Here is a 23,143-nt window from a genome sequence, read left to right on the forward strand (position 1 = left end):
CCTCTTACTACGGGACCAACCATGGAAGCTCCATCAGTCTGACAGTAGGTCCTCTTACTACGGGACCAGCCATGGAAGCTCCATCAGTCTGACAGTAGGTCCTCTTACTATGGAACCAGCCATGGAAGCTCCATCAGTCTGACAGTAGGTCCTCTTACTACGGGACCAGCCATGGAAGCTCCATCAGTCTGACAGTAGGTCCTCTTACTACAGGACCAGCCATGGAAGCTCCATCAGTCTGCACTGTAGTTCCACCAGTCTGTCTTACAGCCTCTGCATGTGATACATCATGACGGATTCTATATCTCTGAGCATCTCTCTGCACCTGGCATCCACCAAATGCTGCTCTGTGTGTCCTCCACACAATTGCAACACTTCACCGTCACATTGCTCCAACATTCACTGTCATCATGTTCCCCACCACACTTGGCACATCATTTCACTCAACAGCTACATGTCCCATTCTTTGGCATTTAAAAACACTGTGATGATTCAGCATGCTGCTCCAGTTTCAACTGTTCTGCTATGGAACCCTGACCTGTTCACTGAACGTGCTACCTGTCCCAGACCTGCTGTTTTCAACTCTCTAGAGACAGCAGGAGCAGTAGAGATGCTCTCAATGATTGCCTACTCCTGAGGTGCTGACCTGTTGCACCCTCGACAACCACTGTGATTATTATTATTTGACCCTGCTGGTCATCTATGAACATTTGAACATCTTGGCCATGTTCTGTTATAATCTCCACCCAAAACAGGCAGAAGAGGACTGGCCACCCCTCATAGCCTGGTTCCTCTCAAGGTTTCTTCCTTGGTTCTAGCCTTTCTTGGGAGTTTTTCCTAGCCACTGTGCTTCTACACCTGCATTGCTTGCTGTTTGGGGCTTGAGGCTGCGTTTCTGTACAGCACTTTGTGACATCAGCTGATGTAAGAAGGGCTTTATAAATACATTTGATTGGTTGATTGATGAGGTTGGGCCAAAATCTCTGACATTGAAGCTAAGGAATCCTATTCTGTACTTTTCCAGACAAAACCTTCTAACACCTCAACAGCACTGATAAGCTTTCACTTCTTTAACCCTCTTTCCTACTGATCAACCTTTAGGCTTCAACCACTGTCTCCCTTCACATGTTCTTTAACAATATCATCCATGGACATAGATATTGGGACCTCAGAGATTATTACTCCCTTCATTTACATTACATTACATTTGTCATTTGGCAGACGCTCTTATCCAGAGCGACTTACAAATTGGTGAATTCACCTTATGACATCCAGTGGAACAGCCACTTTACAATAGTGCATCTAAATCATTTAAAGGGGGGGGGGGGTGAGAAGGATTACTTTATCCTATCCTAGGTATTCCTTAAAGAGGTGGGGTTTCAGGTGTCTCCGGAAGGTGGTGTAGCATAAACTCCAGGGTCATGGCTTCTGAGCTTTGTCCCATTATGATTTTCCTTTTGAAGAATCTTCCCTTGCTGAACCTGACCAGCACAAGATATTAACCATCTACCATTTATTTTTTATTTCACCTTTATTTAACCAGGTTGGCTAGTTCAGAACAAGTTCTCATTTACACGGATGCAGCCTAGTTTAACTTCACCTCTTTTTATGGCCTTGGTTAATCAGATAGGGCCTCATTTACACCCTGTGGTTTCCTCAAACACCATCCCAACTTTCCACTCGGACACATTATTACTCTAGCTCCCTACCTTGGGCCTCTAGTTACTATGCTACATGCGCCTCTGCTTCCAGTATCATTATCTCGGTTCTTCCTATGTCTTTCCACTACAGATCATTCAAATACTAGGCCCTCATCCTCCCACTCCATATCATCAGAACTGTCCCCTACATTGATCGCATTCCAGCACAGCGGTTGCTTCTCAAACTCTCTCCATTTCAATTGTTTCATGGGTGTCAAACTCATTCCATTGAGGGCCGAGTCTCAGCGGGTTTTATTTTTTCCTTTCAATTAAAACATAGACAATCTTTTGAGGTGAGTTTCTCACGAATTAGTGACCTTAATTCATTAATCAAGTACAAGGGTGGAGTGAAAACCCGCAGACACTTGGTCCTCGTGTCGCCATTTCACCACGAGCAAACTCCTAGAGAGACGACCAAAACCGCTGAAGCCGCCATTTGACCAGCCTCGTCCAAACCATCCCGATCTCGCGAGCTTACATGAATGAACAAGTGTATGTAAACTCGCGAGATCAGGATGGTTTGGACAAGGCTATTTACCAGCTCATAAACATAATTTTACACAAAACCAAGAACATGTAAAAACGAACTCAAAGTGGACTTTGACGAAATGATGTACATACACTCAAGACAAACCCAAAGTCTAGCTAAGTGACTTGAAAAATCATCGTTTTAAATCACGTTCTTCACTCACTCGGTTTGACCCCAAAATAACACTTACAATTAAAACCTTTATCAAACGTGATAATACCTTGACGGATTTGTTAGCTAGCATGTTATATATTCTTTCGACATTAGAAAGGATAAACATGCTATTACATACCTACAATAATACATTTGAAACGGACACAACCACTATCGACATAACAACACAGTTCTGTGGTTTTCTACCCGGAACTTCCTGTTCCCAACTACGACATGTGCAACAGCGTCATCTTCTCCTCTGGTGTACTTACGTTTACACAAATATAGATATATGTTGCTATGTTATTCAGGAACGTGTCAAGACCTGACCCTTAGAGCCTACCTTCTGTTGACCCTGTTGACTCATCAGTAGGAAAGATTCGTTTCTTTTTTGGACCATTCAACAACAGAGCGATACGATCCTTGTTTCAGCAGGATGTTGTATCTATACCTTATGTCATGCCTTATTGGAATGGTTTGGATGTTGCCACACACATACCTACTTGTTAACAAAATTAAGGAAGTTTCCTTTAAAATTATTCATAAATATTATCCTGCCAACCACAATATGAAGAAGTTTTAGGAAAACATCAACTCAAATTGCTCCTTTTGTAATGACCACCCAGAAACAGTGTTGCATCTTTTTTGGCATTGTATGCATGTAAGAAAACTGTGGCAAGACATCAGTAGGTTTATAATTGAACACATTTATGAAGATTTTACACTATTGTGGAGAGATGTACTGTTTGGATTCTTTACATACAATAGAAATAAGCTGAAACATTTTTCTGTAATTAATTTAATTATTCTTTTGGCCAAATTTCATATACACAAATGTAAATTTACAAACCGAAAACCACATTTTCGTACCCTACAAAAGGAAATTTAACTGTATTTTAAGACGGTTAAATGCTCTACTAACAAAAAAGCTGTTAGAATTGTAAGTATATGCATGTCCCTTAAGGTCCTTGTGTAATTGTAATGTGATATTGTACCCCCTAGCTCGATTGTCCATTGTTTATAATCTATGTATGCTCGTGTTCCCTCATGTGCTTTATGTATTGATTTGATATTTAAAAAATTAATAAAAAATAAAATAAAAATGTCGTAGTGGGGAACAGGAAGTTCCGGGTCGAAACGACAGAACTGTGTTGTTTTGTCGATAGTGGTTGTGTCCGTTTCAAATGTATCATTGTAGGTATGTAATAGCACGTTTAAACTTGCTAATGTCGAGAGAATATATAATACGATAGGTAACAAATCAGTCAATGTATTATCACGTTTGGTAATGTATTTAATTGTATGTGTTATTTTGGGGTCAAACTGAGTAAGTGAAGAACGTGTAAAAAAATATTTTTCAAATCACATAACTAGACTTTGGGTTTGTCTGAGTGTATGTACATCATTTCGTGAAAGTCATTTCATAAAGATTCCACTTATTTGAGGTCGTTTGTACATGTTCTTGGTTTTGTGTAAAATGCTGTTAAATAGCCTCGTCCGAACCATCCTGTTCTCGCGAGTTTACGTACACTGTTTCGTTAATGTAAGCTCGCGAGATCAGGATGGTTCGTACGATGCAAGTCAAATGGCGGCTTCAACGGTTTCGGTTGTCTTTCAAGGAGTTTGCTCGTGGTGAAATGGCGACATGAGGCTGCGTGATGGAGTGGCAAAATAGAGGGAAGCTAACTGAAGTTATCCTTCATCATTTGGTGAGAGAGGCCAACTACATGGAATGTCGTCGATTAATGCGGATGAATCGGAGCACGTATCAAACTCATTCCATGGAGGACCAAGTGTCTGCGGGTTTTCGCTCCACCCTTGTACTCGATTAATGAATTAAGGTCACTAATTAGAAAGGAACTCCTCTCATCTGATTGTATAAGTTTTAATTGAAATGGGGGGGAAAAAACCGAGGAGACTCGGCCCTCAACGGAATGAGTTTGACACCAATGAAACAATGGAAATGGAGAGTTTGAGAAGCAACAGCTGTGCTGGAATGCGATCAATGTGGGGGACAGTTGTGATGATATGGAGCGGAGGATGAGGGCCTAGTATGTGAATGGTCTGTAGTGGAAAGACATAGGAAGAACAGAGATAATGATACTGGAAGAAGGTATGGAGCTAGAGTAATAATGTGTAAGAGTGGAAAGTTGGGATGGTGTTTGAGGAGACCACAGGGCCTCATTCACACCCTGATTAACCAAGGCCATAAAAAGAGGTGTAGTTAAACTAGGCCGCATCCGTGTAAATGAGAACATGTTCTGAACGAGCCTACCTGGTTAAATAAAGGTGAAATAAACAATTGAAAATGGTAGATTGTTAATATCTTGTGCAAGTCAGGTTCAGCAAGGGAAGATTCATGAAATTGGAAAATCATAATGGGACGAAGCTCAGAAGCCTTGACCCTGGAGCTGATGCTACATTGAAGGGAGTAATAATGCACAGTGTCTAGGAAAAACTCCCTAGAAAGGCCAGAACCAAGGAAGAAACCTTGAGAGGAACCAGGCTTTGAGGGGTGGCCAGTCCTCTTCTGGCTGTGCTGGATGGAGATATTCATAGATGACCAAGAGGGCAAATAATAATAATCACATTGGTTGTCGAGGGTGCAACAGGTCAGCACCTCAGGAGTAAATGTCAGTTGGCTTTTCATTGCCGATCATTGAGAGTTTCTCTTCTGCTCCTGCTGTCTCTAGAGAGTTGGAAACAGCAGGTCTGGGACCGGTAGCACGTCCAAACAGGTCAGGGTTCCATAGCAGAACAGTTGAAACTGGAGCAGCAACAGTGAATCATCAGTTTTTTTTTAAATGCCAAAGAATGGCATGTAGCTGTTGAGTGAAAAGATGTGCCAAGTGTGGTGGGGAACATGATTACAGTGAATGTTGGAGCAATGTGACAGTTAAGTGTTGCAATTGTGTGGAGGACAAAGAGCAGCATTTGGTGGATGCCAGGTGCAGAGAGATGCTCAGAGATATAGAATCCGTCATGATGTATCATATGCAGAGGCTGTAAGACAGACTGGTGGAACTACAGTGCAGACTGATGGAGCTTCTATGGCTGGTCCCGTAGTAAGAGGACCTACTGTCAGACTGATGGAGCTTCCATGGCTGGTCCCGTAGTAAGAGGACCTACTGTCAGACTGATGGAGCTTCCATGGCTGGTAGTAGTAAGAGGACCTACTGTCAGACTGATGGAGCTTCCATGGCTGGTCCCGTAGTAAGAGGACCTACTGTCAGACTGATGGAGCTTCCATGGCTGGTCCCGTAGTAAGAGGACCTACTGTCAGACTGATGGAGCTTCCATGGCTGGTCCCGTAGTAAGAGGACCTACTGTCAGACTGATGGAGCTTCCATGGCTGGTCCCGTAGTAAGAGGACCTACTGTCAGACTGATGGAGCTTCCATGGCTGGTCCCGTAGTAAGAGGACCTACTGTCAGACTGATGGAGCTTCCATGGCTGGTCCCGTAGTAAGAGGACCTACTGTCAGACTGATGGAGCTTCCATGGCTGGTCCCGTAGTAAGAGGACCTACTGTCAGACTGATGGAGCTTCCATGGCTGGTCCCGTAGTAAGAGGACCTACTGTCAGACTGATGGAGCTTCCATGGCTGGTCCCGTAGTAAGAGGACCTACTGTCAGACTGATGGAGCTTCCATGGCTGGTCCCGTAGTAAGAGGACCTACTGTCAGAACTGGTCTTTCTACTAGTCCTGACATGGTTTCGAGGCCTGTTCAGAAATCTTGTGCCCATAAATATGCTGTGACAAAGGATTCTTTAATAGTGAATACAATTTACTTCATAGCATTCATAGGTAAGCTTATCAACAACTTGGATTGTGTAAAGCAGAAATACCAGGTTGAAAGTTATCTTACATTTACATTTAAGTCATTTGGCAGACGCTCTTATCCAGAGCGACTTACAAATTGGTGAATTCACCTTATGACATCCAGTGGAACAGCCACTTTACAATGCATCTAAATCTGACAGGATTACTTTTCCTATCCTAGGTATTCCTTAAAGAGGTGGGGACATGCTGTCCTTCGTGAGGGAGTTTGCACTGTTCAGAAAGTTTTGACTCTTTAAGTATGCTGTGACAAAGGTGGATTCTTGTTTGGGTGTTTAATAGTGAATAGCACCATGGTCTTTTAGCTTCAACTGGAAGCCAGTGGAGAGAGCGGAGGAGCGGGGTGATATGTAAACTTAGGTTGAACACCAACGGGCTGCGGTCGTTATGGATGTGTAAAGCAGTAATCCAGGTTGAAAGTTATCTTGTAAACTGCAGCAGAGTTGTTGGGGGTAACAGATGTTACTGTCGGTATGGTTTTTGATAAGCTGGATAACCTGGGGGTGGATTGTCTCAGCATGATATAAACCCCAATGTTTGCAAACACAAAGGGATCTATTGATATAGTTTATTGGGGGGTGTGGGAGGGTTTTTGGGGAAGGGGAGGGTGTGGTAGAAGTTAATAGGGATTTCTTGGTTTATTTTCTTAGTCCAGAATTAGACAGACATGGACCTTAAAGGTTTGTTTGTGGACCTCCATGATACCATAGGAGGTCTGCATCAACGGACTTCAGTGCAGGTAGTGCCTCATCAGAGAGAGAACATTTCAGTTGCTCTACAGTTTTGAAGCTGAATGTAATGATTATCAGTTCTTTACATGTGTACTAATATTCAGACACATTCAGTTGTTTCTATATTTATCTATAATTCAGGGTTTTCATACGGGGCTTCAAGTAAATAAATATTAGTGCCTGAAAAAGTCCTTGAATTTGACTTGCCACTGTATGACCCCATATAATTCTTAATATGGTGTGAATGGGAAATACATTGGGTTTTTGTGAGTGAAATAATACAGTGAAGACAAGGTTATTCATAAAATAGTACATAGTGCTGCCTGAAACATACTGCGATCTTGTACTAAATGGTTTTTGAGTCATTTATGCATTTATGTGAATTTAGAAAATCTACTATAGATTAAGTGCACTTATGTTGTGCAATTTAAAATGTGTACTTTGTGTCTAACGTGAATTAATGTTTTGTCAGGGATTATCTACCTGATCTACTGAAATTAGATTATTGAACAAGAACATTTTTTTACAGAATAAAGTGCCAGAACTGTCAAGAAAATAACTTTTGTGTCTGTTTGTCTTTATTACTACAGACCTTAATCTGAGGCCAGTAACGTCAACAGTGAGGACAAACGCAGCCTGTCTCTCTCCTTCCACACTGAGTAGGAACCTACAGTCACTGGGTCCTGATTGTGACCGTGGAGCCCAGTTTGCTCTGCAGGATCCAGAGATGGCATCAGTGAAGCTGGAAGACTGCAGTCAAACACTGGAGATGAATGTCATCATTAAAGATGAAGAAGAGGAGGAGAAGATTAGGACAACTGTTAGTCATGGTAAGAGCTGGTTCTATCTATAAGTTATCTTCATATATTAGACCTCCATAAGTTATGACCAGTGACTAGGTTGAATTCTGTAATTCTGACATCACACATCCCTGAACAACTCAAGACTTCCCTGCGAAGCAAAAACTATTTAAACTTGTAACGCCTGCCTTTGCCCACACATTGTCTCAAGAACGTTGAAAATGTTTAATACCCTCAATCACTAAGTTAGGCATACCTCATTTCAAAATAGGCCATGGCATCATCACTGTCAATATTGAATTATAATTCTTCACGTTTTACCAGTGAAAAGACCAAGCTGCGTCTGCATGCCAATCGTTTGATCTCAATCAATTTCATGGGAATATGCATTTAAATCTTCTTGAATTACTGTTTGGTGAGCAAATTAGAGCAGATGGTGTTAAATTATTTTCTACTTTCTGCATTTTGTTTTAATCAAAACACATTCTGCCTAATGGCGCGCTGTTGAGTTTGGGACGATTCAGCAAACCATCCTAAAATCTCCTAAGATATGAGGTGTTGTTTTTGTTGTAAAAGTAATGTTATGCTATAATATTTGGTGATGTGGACTGCTAATATATCATTAGGTGATCGTCCAAGACATTGATCTAACTTTACTAAACAAACACCATTGTGGCGGCTCATCACTTGCAGCACTACACCCCTGCAGTCTGCTGCACCGAACTAGTGATTGATGCTCACCTCGCCTTCTCTTTTGTCTCACAACATTTGGTGATGCAGAAATGAGAGAACATGTTGTTTTTATGACAATCTGGTAATATTTGGCCAAGGAAACATTTCTGGTTGGTGTCAAGGAATGTCACACAGGGAGACTTTTTAAAACGGGATTGAGAGAAGTAGCAGCTAATGCTCATAAAGAGCCTAACTATTATTATTATTTACCTTTATTTAACTAGGCAACGATTGGAGAAGTGTTGAACATAACCAGTGGACTGTCACATCCTGATGATCTATATCTGATACATATATATTTAATATTTTTATATATCAAGTTGTCGAAACATCTCAATGATGATCAATGGAAACAGGATGCACCTGATCTCAATTCAAAAGTTTGGGGTCACTTAATCTACCCATGGTGTCCGATTTAAAAAGTGATTTACAGCGAAAACACAACATATGATTATGTTAGGTCATAGCCAAGTCAAAAAAACACAACCATTTTTCCGTTACAGTCTGTAGAAACAAGTCAAATGATGAATGCAATCAATCTTTAGGATGTTTTTAACATAAATCATCAATAAGTTTCCAACCGGAGAATTTCATTGTCTGAAGAAAAGCATTGTAACTAGAGCTAACTCTGTCGGGAGCAATTGTCATGAGACCGAGGCTCTCTGCCAGACCACTTTCTCAAAGAGCTCTCATGAGCCCCTCCTTTATAGTAGAATCCTCAAAGCAGTTTCTAAAGACGGTGACATCTAGTGGAAGCCCTAGGGAAGTGCAACCTCATCCATATCTCACTGTGAATTCAATAGGCACTGTTTTGAAAATCTATTTCTCACTTCCTGTTTGGATTTCTTCTCAGGTTTTTGCCTGCCATATGAGTTCTGTTATACTCACAGACATCATTCAAACAGTTTTAGAAACTTCAGAGTGTTTTCTATCCAATACTAATAATAATATGCATATATTAGCATCTGGGGTGTTGAGTTTGGGACAGTTTTCAACTGTGCTAACATAATTGCAAAAGTGTTTTCTAATGATCAACTTGGATTAGCTAACACAACATGCCATTGGATCACAGGAGTGATGGTTGCTGATAATGGGCCTCTGTACACCTATGTAGATATTCCATAAAATATCTCCCGTTTCCAGCTACAATAGTCATTAACAACAATAACAATGTCTACACTGTATTTCTGATCAATTTGATGTTATTTTAATAGACAAACAATGTGCTTTTCTTTCAAAACAAGGACATTTCTAAGTGACCCCAATATTTTGAACAGTAGTGTATATTTCATATGTTTCATAAATAAAGTTGTAGAAACATCTCAAGGATGATCAATGGAAACGGGAAGCATCTGAACTCAATTTTGAGTCTGTCTTGTTCTTCTGTTTTTTTAAATAAATTTGCAAAAATCTCTAAACCTGTTTTAGCTTTGTCATTATGAGGGTGTGTAGATTGCTGAGGATATTTTTTATTTCATTTTAGAACAAGGCTGTAACATAACAAAATGTGGAAAAAGTCAAGGGGTCTGAATGCTTTCCGAGGGCACTGTCAGACCCCTTCCCATTTTTCCCATTTTGGTACGTTACAGCCTTCTTCTAAAATTGATGACATGTTTTTCCTCGTCAATCTACACACAATACCCCATAATAACAAAGCCAAAACAGGTTTTTAGAAATTCTTGCAAATGTAAAAAACAAAATGTTTTGCTTATTTATGTTTTTTAAGTTTTCAGACCCTTTGCTTTGAGATTATCCTTGAGATGTTTCTACAACTTGATTGGAGTCCACCTGTGGTAAATTCAATTGATAGGACATGATTTGCACAGGCACACACCTGTCTATTTAAGGTCCCACATTTGACACTGCATGTCAGAGTTAAAACCAAGTCATGAGGTGGAAGGATTTGTCCGTCGAGCTCCGTGACAGGATTGTGTCAGCACAGATCTGGAGACAGGTACCAAAATATTGATGCAGCATTGAAGGTCCCAAGAACATAGAGGCCTCCATTATTCTTCAATGGAAGAAGTTTGGAACCACCAAGACTCTTCCTAGAGCTGGCCACCCGGCCAAACTGAGCAATCGGGGGACAAGGGCCTAGGTCAGGGAGGTGGCCAAGAACCCGATGATCACTCTGACAGAGCTCCAGAGTTCCTCTATGGAGATGAGAATCTTCCAGAAGGACAATCATCTCGGCAGGACTCCACTAATCAGGCCTTTATGGTCGAGTGCCCAGACGGAAGCCACTCCTCAGTAAAAGGCACATGACAGTCCACTTGGAGTTTGCCAAAAGGCACCTAAAGGACTCTGACCATGAGCTTGAGAGGATCTGCAGAGAATAATGGGAGAAACTCCCCAAATACAATTGTGCCAAGCTTGTAGCTTCATACCCAACAAGACTCAAGGCTGTAATCGCTGCCAAAGGTGCTTCAACTCACTATTGTGTGAAGGGTCTGAATACTTACGTAAATGTAATAGTTCATGTTATTTCTAAAAACCTGTTTTTGCCCTTGTCATTGTGGGTATTGTGTGTAGACTGATGAGAATTAGAATAAGACTGTAATGTAACAAAAAGCCAAGGGGTCTGAATACTTTTTGAATGCATTGTAGACGTTATTTCATGCTGCTAAGACTTGTATGGATGACAACAGTATTGTCAGCATTTGTTTTATTCACTGGGCTATCTGGAGTGATCAGAGTGTAGACTAAAGAAGTGGAGTAGACAAACTGCCAGTGTTTTGAAGTTCTATGAAATGAGTCTGTGTAGTTACTCACCCTTTGTCACGAAAATTTCTATCCCAATGTTCTAACTGAACTATTGTATAACTCCATCTGTATCCTAGAGGTTGTAAGGCTCTAAGTTTTAATAAACAAGAGTCCCAGCATACAAATGATCAGTTCTTTATTCAGAGAGCTCTGCCCTCTCAAGTTCAGAGCCCATCTTTTATACACACATCAGTCGAGAACCCCACCCCGCTTTTGGATGGCTGTATTGTTCCACTGTACACTTTCATTGTTTATCATATTCTGCAACATGTTTCATGATAGACAAGCCTAACAGTTTCTCCTCTCCGGGTGGGGACAGAATGTCCTGTAAGGAACACAGTGTTCTAATTATATCCTGCCAACGCTGCACATATTACCAACTTATAGTCTTATGTGTCTAATGGATTTCACACACAGTGATACAGTTTCAGGGTGAAATATTTTAGTCATTACTTTAAACACAAATTCTACTATCACCCTTGTGATGTTGAGTGGAGGATGGTATAACTCATCATTTTCACCACTTTTGCCTCTTATTAGTTTTTGACTCCTACCCAGTTTTAGAATAGTTTGATTCCCCTTCCCATACAGCCTACTGAAATGAATACATACACTACCGTTGAAAAGTTTAGGGTCACTTAGAAATGTCCTTGTTTTTGAAAGAAAGTATGTTTTTTTTGTCCATTAAAATAACATCAAATTGACCATTAATACAGTGTAGATGTTGTTAATGTTGTAAATTTACTAATGTAGCTGGAATGGATGATTTAAAAAAAATGGAATATCTGCATAGGTGTACAGAGGCCCATTATCAGCAACCATCACTCCTATGATCCAATGGCATGTTGTGTTAGCTAATCCAAGTTGATCATTTTTAAGGGCTAATTGATCATTACAAACCCCTTTGGCAATTATGTTAAGCACAGCTGAAAACTGTGGTGCTGATAAAAGATGCAATAAAACGGTCCTTTTTTAGACTAGTTGAGTATCTGGGTCATTTGTGGGTTCGATTACAGGCTCAAAATGGCCAGAAACAAAGACCTTTCTTCTGAAAGTCGTCAGTCTATTCTTGTTCTGAGAAATGAAGGCTTTTCCATGTGAGAAATTTCCATGTTCTGTGTAGAGAGTAGTACACAGCGTTGTACGAGATCTTCAGCCGTTTCCAGCTACAATAGTCATTTACAACATTAACATTGTCTACACTGTATTTCTGATCACTTTGACATTATTTGATTGGACAAAAAATGTGCTATTCTTTAAAAAACATGGACATTTGTAACTTTAGAATTTATTCATTTATTTCACCACGAATGGTAGTGTATTTAAAAAATATTTATTTTTTTAACCTTTATTTAATTCTCTTAGCATACTGGTAATTGTCCGGAATTTCCGATGATTGACGTGCCCAACGTAAACTGCCCAGAAGCTAGGATATGCATATACTTGATAGCATTGGATAGAAAACACTCTGAAGTTTCTAAAACTGTAAAAATAATGTCTGTGGGTATAACAGAACTGATATGACAGGCGAAAACCTTGAGTAAAATTCATCCGGAATTTTCATTTCTTGAGGTCACAGATTTTTCAATGCTTGCCTATGGGATATTCAAATTGATAGGACCCAGATTGCAGTTCATTTGGCTTCCACTAGATGTCAACAGTCTTTAGAAAGGGTTTCATGCTTGTTTTTTTTTAAATTAGTATTTGTAGTTTTTCCAAGATGTCCCCCATTAGAAAAGTAGTCATGTTGCACGCATCAACGAGAGTGCGCTCTTTGTTATTTATCTTTGCTATTGAACACACTATTCCTGTCTTAAATATTATTGTTTATTTACATATTAGAATACCTGAGGATTAATTGGAAACTTCGTTTGACTTTTTTGGACGATCTTTACCGGTAACCTTAAGGATTCGTTTGTGTGCATGTTGAACAAGTGACCTACTGAATCAAGCGTGCCATCTAAACTGATACTTTTGGGATATAATGAAGGATATTATCGAACAAAACGACCATTCATTGTGTAGCTGGGACCCTTGGGATTGCAATCAGAGGAAGATCTTCAAAGGTAAGTGATTTATTTAATTGCGGTCTGTGATTTTGTGACGCCTGTGCTGGTTGAAAAAGTATTTTGACGTGGGGAGCTGTCCTCAGATAATCGCATGGTATGCTTTCTCCATAAAGCCTTTTTCAAATCTGACAACACAGTTGGATTAACAAGAAGCTTTTAAATGATGTTAGATACTTATATTTCACCAGGTGTTGTCATAGCTGCTAGCGTTTGGACATGCACCCAAACAGGTTAACTAGGCAAGTCAGTTAGGAACAAATTCTTATTTTCAATGATGGCCTAGGAACATTGGGTTAACTGCCTTGCTCAGGGGCAGAACGACAGATTTTTACCTTGTCAACTTGGGGATTCGATCTTACAACCTTTCGGTTGGTCTAACCACGAGGCTACCTGTCATCCGGTATGGCCAGAAATCAAATCAAATTTATTTGTCACATACACATGGTTAGCAGATGTTAATGCGAGTGTAGCGAAATGCTTGTGCTTCTAGTTCCGACAATGCAGTAATAACCAACAAGTAATCTAACTAACAATTCCTAAACTACTGTCTTATACACAGTGTAAGGGGATAAAGAGTATGTACATAAGGATATATGAATGAGTGATGGTACAGAGCAGCATAGGCAAGATACAGTAGATGGTATCGAGTACAGTATATACATATGAGATGGGTATGTAAACAAAGTGGCATAGTTAAAGTGGCTAGTGATACATGTATTACATAAGGATGCAGTCGATGATATAGAGTACAGTATATACGTATGCATATGAGATGAATAATGTAGGGTAAGTAACATTATATAAGGTAGCATTGTTTAAAGTGGCTAGTGATATATTTACATCATTTCCCATCAATTCCCATTATTAAAGTGGCTGGAGTTGAGTCAGTGTCAGTGTGTTGGCAGCAGCCACTCAATGTTAGTGGTGGCTGTTTAACAGTCTGATGGCCTTGAGATAGAAGCTGTTTTTCAGTCTCTCGGTCCCAGCTTTGATGCACCTGTACTGACCTCGCCTTCTGGATGATAGCGGGGTGAACAGGCAGTGGCTCGGGTGGTTGATGTCCTTGATGATCTTTATGGCCTTCCTGTAACATCGGGTGGTGTAGGTGTCCTGGAGGGCAGGTAGTTTGCCCCTCTGGAGAGCCTTACGGTTGAGGGCGGAGCAGTTGCCGTACCAGGCGGTGATACAGCCCGCCAGGATGCTCTCGATTGTGCATCTGTAGAAGTTTGTGAGGGCTTTTGGTGACAAGCCGAATTTCTTCAGCCTCCTGAGGTTGAAGAGGCGCTGCTGCGCCTTCTTCACGATGCTGTCTGTGTGAGTGGACCAATTCAGTTTGTCTGTGACGTGTATGCCGAGGAACTTAAAACTTGCTACTCTCTCCACTACTGTTCCATCGATGTGGATAGGGGGGTGTTCCCTCTGCTGTTTCCTGAAGTCCACAAGCATCTCCTTAGTTTTGTTGACGTTGAGTGTGAGGTTATTTTCCTGACACCACACTCCGAGGGCCCTCACCTCCTCCCTGTAGGCCGTCTCGTCGTTGTTGGTAATCAAGCCTACCACTGTTGTGTCGTCCGCAAACTTGATGATTGAGTTGGAGGCGTGCGTGGCCACGCAGTCGTGGGTGAACAGGGAGTACAGGAGAGGGCTCAGAACGCACCCTTGTGGGGCCCCAGTGTTGAGGATCAGCGGGGAGGAGATGTTGTTACCTACCCTCACCACCTGGGGGGGGCCCGTCAGGAAGTCCAGTACCCAGTTGCACAGGGCGGGGTCGAGACCCAGGGTCTCGAGCTTGATGACGAGCTTGGAGGGTACTATGGTGTTGAATGCCGAGCTGTAGTCGATGAACAGCATTCTCACATAGGTATTCCTCTTGTCCAGATGGGTTAGGGCAGTGTGCAGTGTGGTTGAGATTGCATCGTCTGTGGACCTATTTGAGCGGTAAGCAAATTGGAGTGGGTCTAGGGTGTCAGGTAGGGTGGAGGTGATATGGTCCTTGACTAGTCTCTCAAAGCACTTCATGATGACGGAAGTGAGTGCTACGGGGCGGTAGTCGTTTAGCTCAGTTACCTTAGCTTTCTTGGGAACAGGAACAATGGTGGCCCTCTTGAAGCATGTGGGAACAGCAGACTGGTATAGGGATTGATTGAATATGTCCGTAAACACACCCACCAGCCAGCTGGTCTGCGCATGCTCTGAGGGCGCGGCTGGGGATGCCGTCTGGACCTGCAGCCTTGCGAGGGTTAACACGTTTAAATGTTTTACTCACCTCGGCTGCAGTGAAGGAGAGACCGCATTTTTCCGTTGCAGGCAGTGTCAGTGGCACTGTATTGTCCTCAAAGCGGGCAAAAAAGTTATTTAGTCTGCCTGGGAGCAAGACATCCTGGTCCGTGACTGGGCTGGATTACTTCCTGTAGTCCGTGATTGACTGTAGACCCTGCCACATGCCTCTTGTGTCTGAGCCGTTGAATTGGGATTCTACTTTGTCTCTGTACTGACGCTTAGCTTGTTTGATAGCCTTACGGAGGGAATAGCTGCATTGTTTGTATTCAGTCATGTTACCAGACACCTTGCCCTGATTGAAAGCAGTGGTTCGCGCTTTTCCTTTTCACGCGAATGCTGCCATCAATCCAAGGTTTCTGGTTAGGGAATGTTTTAATCGTTGCTATGGGAACGACATCTTCAACGCACGTTCTAATGAACTCGCACACCGAATCAGCGTATTCGTCAATGTTGTTATTTGACGCAATACGAAACATGTCCCAGTCCACGTGATGGAAGCAGTCTTGGAGTGTGGAGTCAGCTTGGTCGGACCAGCGTTGGACAGACCTCAGCGTGGGAGCTTCTTTTTTTAGCTTTTGTCTGTAGGCAGGTATCAGCAAAATGGAGTCGTGGTCAGCTTTTCCGAAAGGGGGGCGGGGCAGGGCCTTATATGCGTCGCGGAAGTTAGAGTAACAGTGATCCAAGGTTTTTCCGCCCCTGGTTGCGCAATCGATATGCTGATAAAATTTAGGGAGTCTTGTTTTCAGATTAGCCTTGTTAAAATCTCCAACAACGATGAATGCAGCCTCCGGATAAATGGTTTCCAGTTTGCAAAGAGTTAAATAAAGTTTGTTCAGAGCCATCTGTGTCTGCTTGGGGGGGATATATACGGCTGTGATTATAATCGAAGAGAATTCTCTTGGTAGATAATGCGGTCTACATTTGATTGTGAGGAATTCTAAATCAGGTGAACAGAAGGATTTGAGTTCCTGTATGTTTCTTTCATCGCACCATGCCTCGTTAGCCATAAGGCATACAACCCCACCCCTCTTCTTACCAGAAAGGTGTTTGTTTCTGTCGGCGCGATACGTGGAGAAACCCGTTGGCTGCACCGCTTCGGATAGCGTCTCTCCAGTGAGCCATGTTTCCGTGAAGCACAGAACGTTACAGTCTCTGATGTCCCTCTGGAATGCTACCCTTGCTCGGATTTCATCAACCTTGTTGTCAAGAGACTGGACATTGGCAAGAAGAATGCTAGGAAGTGGGGCACGATGTCCCCGTCTCCGTAGTCTGACCAGAATACCGCCACGTTTCCCTCTTTTTCGGAGCCGTTTTTTTGGGTCGCTGCATGCGATCCATTCCGTTGTCCTGTTTGTAAGGCAGAACACAGGATCCGCGTCGCGAAAAACATATTCTTGGTCGTACTGATGGTGAGTTGACGCTGATCTTATATACAGTAGTTGTTCACGGCTGTATGTAATGAAACCTAAGATGACCTGGGGTACTAATGTAAGAAATAACACGTAAAAAAACAAAAAACTGCATAGTTTCCTAGGAACGCGAAGCGAGGCGGCCATCTCTGTCAGCGCCGGAACAAGAGGACTGGTCACCACTCTGAGCCTGGTTCCTCTCTCGGTTTCTTCCTAGGTTCCTGCTTTCTAGGGAGTTTTTTTGTGGCCACTGTGCTTCTACATGTATTCCTTTGTCTGTACAAATTAAGTGGAACGTAGCTACCTTTCACGTGAGCGCGCCAGACTGAGGCTGTGGCACTCTGCCAGACCACTCACTCATAGAGCCCTTATGAGCCCCTCCTTTAGAGTAGAATCCTCAAAACAGGTTCTAAATACTGTTGACATTTAGTGGAAGCCTTGGGAAGTGAAAAATAACTAAAATCACACGGTATCTTCAATAGGAGCTGAGTTGAATAACTACAAACCTCAGATTTCCCAATTCCTGGTAGGATTTTTCTCAGGATTTTACCTGCCATATGAGTTCTGTTATACTCACAGACATCATTCAAACAGTTTTAGAAACGTCAGTGTTTTCTATCCAAATGTTCTATTTATATGCATATTCTAGCTTTTTTGGCTGAGTAGCAGGCAGCTTAATTTGGGCACGTTTTTCATACAAGCTACCCAATACTGCCCCCTACCCCAAAGAAGTTAACTTCACTAGGGTAGGGGGCAGCATTTGGAAAAGCGTGCCCAAATTAAACTGCCTGCTACTCGGGCCCATAAGCTAGGATATGCATATAATTAGTAGATTTGGATTGAAAACACTGTTAAAATAATGTTAAAATAAAGTCTCAGTATAACAGAACTGATATGGCAGGTGAAAACCAGAGGAAAATCCAACCAGGAAGTACTATTATTTTGAAAGGCTGTTTTTCCATTGAAAGCCTATCCACCATACAAAGACTTAGGACCCAGTGGAAATCTGTCTTCCTCAACATGTGACCAGTCTTTAGGCATTGTTTCAGGCTTTTACTGTGAAAAATGAGAGAGATACACCACTTTCAATGAGAGGAAAGTGGAAAGTGGAAATTTCCATCCATGAGCCAGGCACGTGATCGGGAGCGCGCATTTCTTGTTTACCTTTTTTCCATTGACAAAGCTTTTGTCCGGTTGAAATATTATTGATTATTTATGACAAAAGCAACCTGAAGATTGATTTTAAACATCGTTTGACATGTTTCTACTATCTTTTATTGTGTTTTCTTACTTTTCGAGAGTGCTTATTGTGCCTTTGGATTTCTGAACTAAACGCACCAACAAAACGGAGGTATTTGGACATAAAGATGAACTTTATCGAAGAAAACAAACATTTGTTGTCTACAATGGAGACCTGGGAGTGCCACCAGATGAAGATCATCAAAGGTAAGTGATTAATTTTAATGCTATTTCTGACTTTTGTGAAGCTCTCCTTGGTTGGAAAATGGCTGTATGGGTTTCTGTGTCTAGTCGCTGAACTAACATAATCACAGAGTGTGCTTTCGCCGTAAAGCCTCTTTGAAATCTGACACAGCGGTTGCATTAAGGAGAAGTTTATCTGTATTTGTATGTTTAACACTTGTATCTTTTATCAATGTTTATGATGAGTATTTCTGTTTTTTGATGTGGCTCTCTTTACTTTCATGGGATTTTTGTTTGAGACAATGCATTTCTGAACACAACACACCAATTTCAAATGGGGTTTTTGGACATAAAGATTAACTTTATCGAACAAAACACACATTTATTGTGTAACATGAAGTCCTTTGAGTGCCATCTGATGAAGATCATCAAAGGTTAGTGATTAATTTAATTGCTATTTCTGACTTTTATGAGACCTCTCCTTGGCTGGAAAATGACTGTATGGTTTTCTGTGACTAGGTGCTGCCCTAACATAATCGTTTGGTGTGCTTTCGCCGTAAAGCCTATTTGAAATCGAACACTGTGGCTGGATTTACAAGTAGGTTATCTTTAAAATGGTGTAAAATCATTTTAATTATGGGTGTTGAACCAGACAGGTTAAGCACTTTGTGACAACTACTGATGTAAAAAGTGCTTCATAAAATACATTTGATTAACATGTATATCACATCAACTGACTGTTTTTTCTGATGTTCACACAGGATACCATGTTGAGACATTCTCCACATCCAGAGAGCAACAGCAGGAAGATCAGAGAGCTAAGAGGTCTCATCACTGCCCACATTGTGAAGAGATTTTCCCATTTCTATCAAAGCTAAAAATACACCTAAAAATACACACAGGAGAGAAGCCTTTCTTCTGCCCTGACTGTGGAACTCGTTTCTCTCATCTTTCCCACTTAAAATCACATGAACGTGTACATACAGGGGAGAAGCCATACTCCTGCTCTGTCTGTGGAAAATGTTTTCAAACATCAAATGGGCTAAAAGTTCATCAGAGAACACACACAGGAGAGAAGCCTTACGTCTGCTCTGACTGTGGAAAATGCTTCACAACATCAACTCGTCTAAAAGTTCATCAGAGAACACACACAGGAGAGAAGCCTTATTCCTGCTCTGACTGTGGAAAATGTTTTAAAACATCAAATGAGCTAAAAGTTCACCAGAGAACACACACAGGAGAGAAGCCGTATTACTGCTCTGACTGTGGAACTAGTTTCTCTGCATTTTTCAACTTAAAATCACATGAACGTATACATACAGGAGAGAAGCCTTTCCTCTGCTCTGACTGTGGGGCGAGTTTCTCTCATCTGGGCACCTTAAAAACACACCAACGTATACACACAGGAGCGAAGCCTTATTCCTGCTCTGACTGTGGAAAATGTTTTAAAAGATCAAATGTGCTAAAGGTTCACCAGAGAACACACACAGGAGAGAAGCCTTACGTCTGCCCTGACTGTGGAACTCGTTTCTCTAATCTTTCCCACTTAAAATCACATGAACGTGTACATACAGGGGAGAAGCCATACTCCTGCTCTGTCTGTGGAAAATGTTTTCAAAGATCAAATGGGCTAAAAGTTCATCAGAGAACACACACAGGTGAGAAGCCTTACGTCTGCTCTGTCTGTGGAAAATGTTTTCAAACATCAACTGATCTAAAAGTTCATCAGAGAACACACACAGGAGAGAAGCCTTATTCCTGCACTGACTGTGGAAAACGTTTTAAAACATCAACTGATCTAAAAGTTCATCAGAGAACACACACAGGAGAGAAGCCTTATTACTGCTCTGACTGTGGGGCGAGTTTCTCTCAAATTTCCCCCTTAAAATCACATGAACGTATACATACAGGAGAGAAGCCTTTCTTCTGCTCTGACTGTGGGGCGAGTTTCTCTCAGCTGGGCAACTTAAAAACACACCAACGTATACACACAGGAGAGAAGCCTTATTCCTGCTCTGACTGTGGAAAATGTTTTAAAACATCAACTGAGCTAAAAGTTCACCAGAGAACACACACAGGAGAGAAGCCTTTCTTCTGCCCTGACTGTGGAACTAGTTTCTCGCAACTTTCCAACTTAAAAAAACATGAACGTATACATACAGGGGAGAAGCCATACTCTTGCTCTGACAGTGGAAAATGCTTCAAAACATCAACTGTGCTAACAGTTCATCAGAGGACAGACACAGGAGGGAGGCCTTATTCCTGCTCTGACTGTTGAAAATGTTTTAAAACATCAAATAAGCTTAAAGTTCACCAGAGAACACACACAGGAGAGAAGCCTTACGTCTGCTCTGACTGTGGAACTAGTTTCTCGCAACTTTCCAACTTAAAATCACATGAACGTGTACATACAGGGGAGAAGCCATACTCCTGCTCTGTCTGTGGAAAATGCTTCAGAACATCAACTAAGCTAAAAGTTCATCGGAGAACACGTACAGGTGAAAAGCCTTACTCCTGTTCTGACTGTGGGGTGAGTTTCTCTTGACTGGATACCTTAAATACACACCAACATATACATGAAGGAGTGAAGCCATACTCCTGCTCTGTTTGTGTAAAATGCTTCAAAACAGCAACCGAGCTAATAGTACATCAGAGAACACACGCATGAGAGAAGCCTGCTTACGTCTGCTCTGACTTTTGGGTGAGTTTCTCTCACCATAGCAACTTAACACACCAATGTAGTCACACAGGAGAGAAGTCTTACTCCTGCTCTGTGGAAGGGTGGGCGTGTAACTCAAACTTCTAGCCAAAGGCTGCTGTGTTTAGAATCTCATCAAGGAGGACTGTAGCATTTTATATAAGGAAATCAGTCATTTTAAATAAGAGGCCATAATCTATGGATTTCACATGACTGGGCAGGGTCTCCGCCATGGGTGGGACTTGGGAGGGCATCGGCCCACTTGGGAGCCAGGCCCATTCAATCGGCATGAGTTTTTCCCCACAAAAGGTCATTATTACAGACAGAAATACTACTCAGCCCCCTCCCAGACAATCCTGCAGGTGAAGAGGTCCTGGGCTGCCGTGGTTACATGTGATCTGCAGTTGTGAGGCCGGTTGGATGTACTGCCAAATTCTCTAAAAGGACGTTAGAGGTGGCTTATGGTAGAGATATACATATTGAATTCTCTCCTGCAGTCATCATGACAATTGCACATTCCCTGAACTTGAGAGATATGTGACATTGTGTTGTGTGGCCTTTTATTGTCCCCCAGCACAAGGTTCACTTGTGTAATGATAATGCTGTTTTAACAACATCTTGATATGCCACACCTGTCAGGTGGATGGAATATCTTGACAAAGGCTGAAATGCTCACGAACAGGGATGTAAACAATGTTGTGCACAACATTTGAGAGACATTAGCTTTTTCTGCACATAGAACATTGCTGGAATGTTTTATTTCAGCTCATGAAACCAACACTTTACATGTTTAGTTTATATGGGTATTGTAATGTAACCTAACATACTAAATGGCGTGGCACGAATGTTTTTGTAATACATAATACGTTTTGCTCTGAGACCAGGTTGTCCCTCTGCAGTATTCTGTGGGAATGAGCTAGTAGACACTTCTTAAAAAAAAAAAAATGTGGAACCTTTATTTAACTCTGCAAGTCTGTTAAGAACAAATTCTTATTTACAATGATGGCCTAGGAACAGTGGGTTAACTGCCTTGGCAGAACAACAGAGTTTTACCTTGTCAGCTCGGGGACCTTTTGGTTACTGGCCCAATGCTCTAACCACAAGTCTACCTTCCGCCCCTAACATGTATCAGATAGAGATGGTTTGATGATCACTTTTCACCACTAGTTTGGGGGGATTATTTTACAACTTTATTTAATGATACACAGTTTATGAAATGAATCCATGTGTTTATTAATTGTCTTTAAAACTAGATGAGTTATTTTAGTTATTGATCATGAATGTGTTTGGATAACTGCATTGAAGCAAACTTTATTGATCTGCCAATGAAAAATAAAGTTACATGAATATGTACTGGTCAACCTCTTCTTCTCTTTAGTATTCAGTTCTTCATATTAGATCTGATCGTATGAATGGTTCTTATGGTTGTATTCAGTTCTTCATATTAGATCTGACAGTATGAATGGTTCTTATGGTTGTATTCAGTTCTTCATATTAGATCTGACAGTATGAATGGTTCTTATGGTTGTATTCAGTTCTTCATATTAGATCTGACAGTATGAATGGTTCTTATGGTTGTATTCAGTTCTTCATATTAGATCTGACAGTATGAATGGTTCTTATGGTTGTATTCAGTTCTTCATATTAGATCTGACAGTATGAATGGTTCTTATGGGCTGAGTGCCTGGAGTGTTTTTGTATGACTACAGTCAGGAGTTCTCTCTGACCCTGTGATGTCACCAGCACATTAAGTACATTCATCTTAAGATAGCCAGGTGAGACAACCACATATCACAGTAAATACATTTCTCCTCAATTAGCCAGTGTCACTTATTATTATTATTACTATTATTAGTAGTAGTATTATTTGGGGGGGATACTCTTTAAAGACGTAGGGTTTCAGACCTTTTGGGGCAGATGGGCAGAGACTCTGCTGTCCTAGCATCAGAGGGAAACTGGTGCCACCATTGGGGTACCAGGACAGAGAAGTGCTTTGACTGGGCTGAGAGGGAGCTTGAC

General features: G+C 41.5%; 4 protein-coding genes across 8 annotated transcripts in view; 3 read left to right on the forward strand and 1 right to left on the reverse strand.

The window, feature by feature from the left end:
- Positions 1-23,143, reverse strand: part of LOC135543193 (oocyte zinc finger protein XlCOF6-like) — a 72,802-nt gene that overhangs the window by 17,567 nt on the left and 32,092 nt on the right. The window contains exon 1 of one of the 5 annotated variants that reach the window (XM_064970298.1): positions 2,726-2,839. The exons of 3 other annotated variants lie outside the window; for them this stretch is intronic. The gene's annotated coding sequence lies outside the window, so the exon portion shown is untranslated. Of the gene's footprint in view, positions 1-2,521; positions 2,628-2,725; positions 2,840-23,143 lie in introns of those variants that run through there. One more of the 5 variants, XM_064970297.1, reaches the window with a different exon arrangement.
- Positions 4,002-22,477, forward strand: LOC135543195 (zinc finger protein 658B-like). Its single transcript, XM_064970301.1, has 3 exons — positions 4,002-4,091; positions 7,542-7,781; positions 19,188-22,477. Exons 2-3 carry the CDS (start codon positions 7,679-7,681, stop codon positions 20,702-20,704), a joined length of 1,620 nt encoding a protein of 539 aa, XP_064826373.1. The 5' UTR covers positions 4,002-4,091; positions 7,542-7,678; the 3' UTR covers positions 20,705-22,477.
- The window catches only part of LOC135543191 (zinc finger protein 850-like), an 86,426-nt gene continuing 67,286 nt past the window's right edge, over positions 4,004-23,143 (forward strand). Inside the window, exon 1 of the mRNA XM_064970287.1 lies at positions 4,004-4,091. The gene's annotated coding sequence lies outside the window, so the exon portion shown is untranslated. The remainder of the gene's footprint in view (positions 4,092-23,143) is intronic.
- Positions 4,014-23,143, forward strand: part of LOC135543201 (zinc finger protein 135-like) — a 69,492-nt gene continuing 50,362 nt past the window's right edge. Inside the window, exon 1 of the mRNA XM_064970309.1 lies at positions 4,014-4,091. The gene's annotated coding sequence lies outside the window, so the exon portion shown is untranslated. The remainder of the gene's footprint in view (positions 4,092-23,143) is intronic.

This window comes from Oncorhynchus masou, chromosome 7, assembly GCF_036934945.1.
Source record: "Oncorhynchus masou masou isolate Uvic2021 chromosome 7, UVic_Omas_1.1, whole genome shotgun sequence".
NCBI lineage: Eukaryota > Metazoa > Chordata > Actinopteri > Salmoniformes > Salmonidae > Oncorhynchus > Oncorhynchus masou.

Coding starts and splice junctions, on each gene's coding strand:
- LOC135543195 (XM_064970301.1), top strand. CDS start 7,679: ATGGCATCAGTGAAGCTGGAAGACTGCAGTCAAACACTGGAGATGAAT. Junction 7,782..19,187: donor TAGGACAACTGTTAGTCATG/GTAAGAGCTGGT, acceptor ATGTTCACACAG/GATACCATGTTGAGACATTC.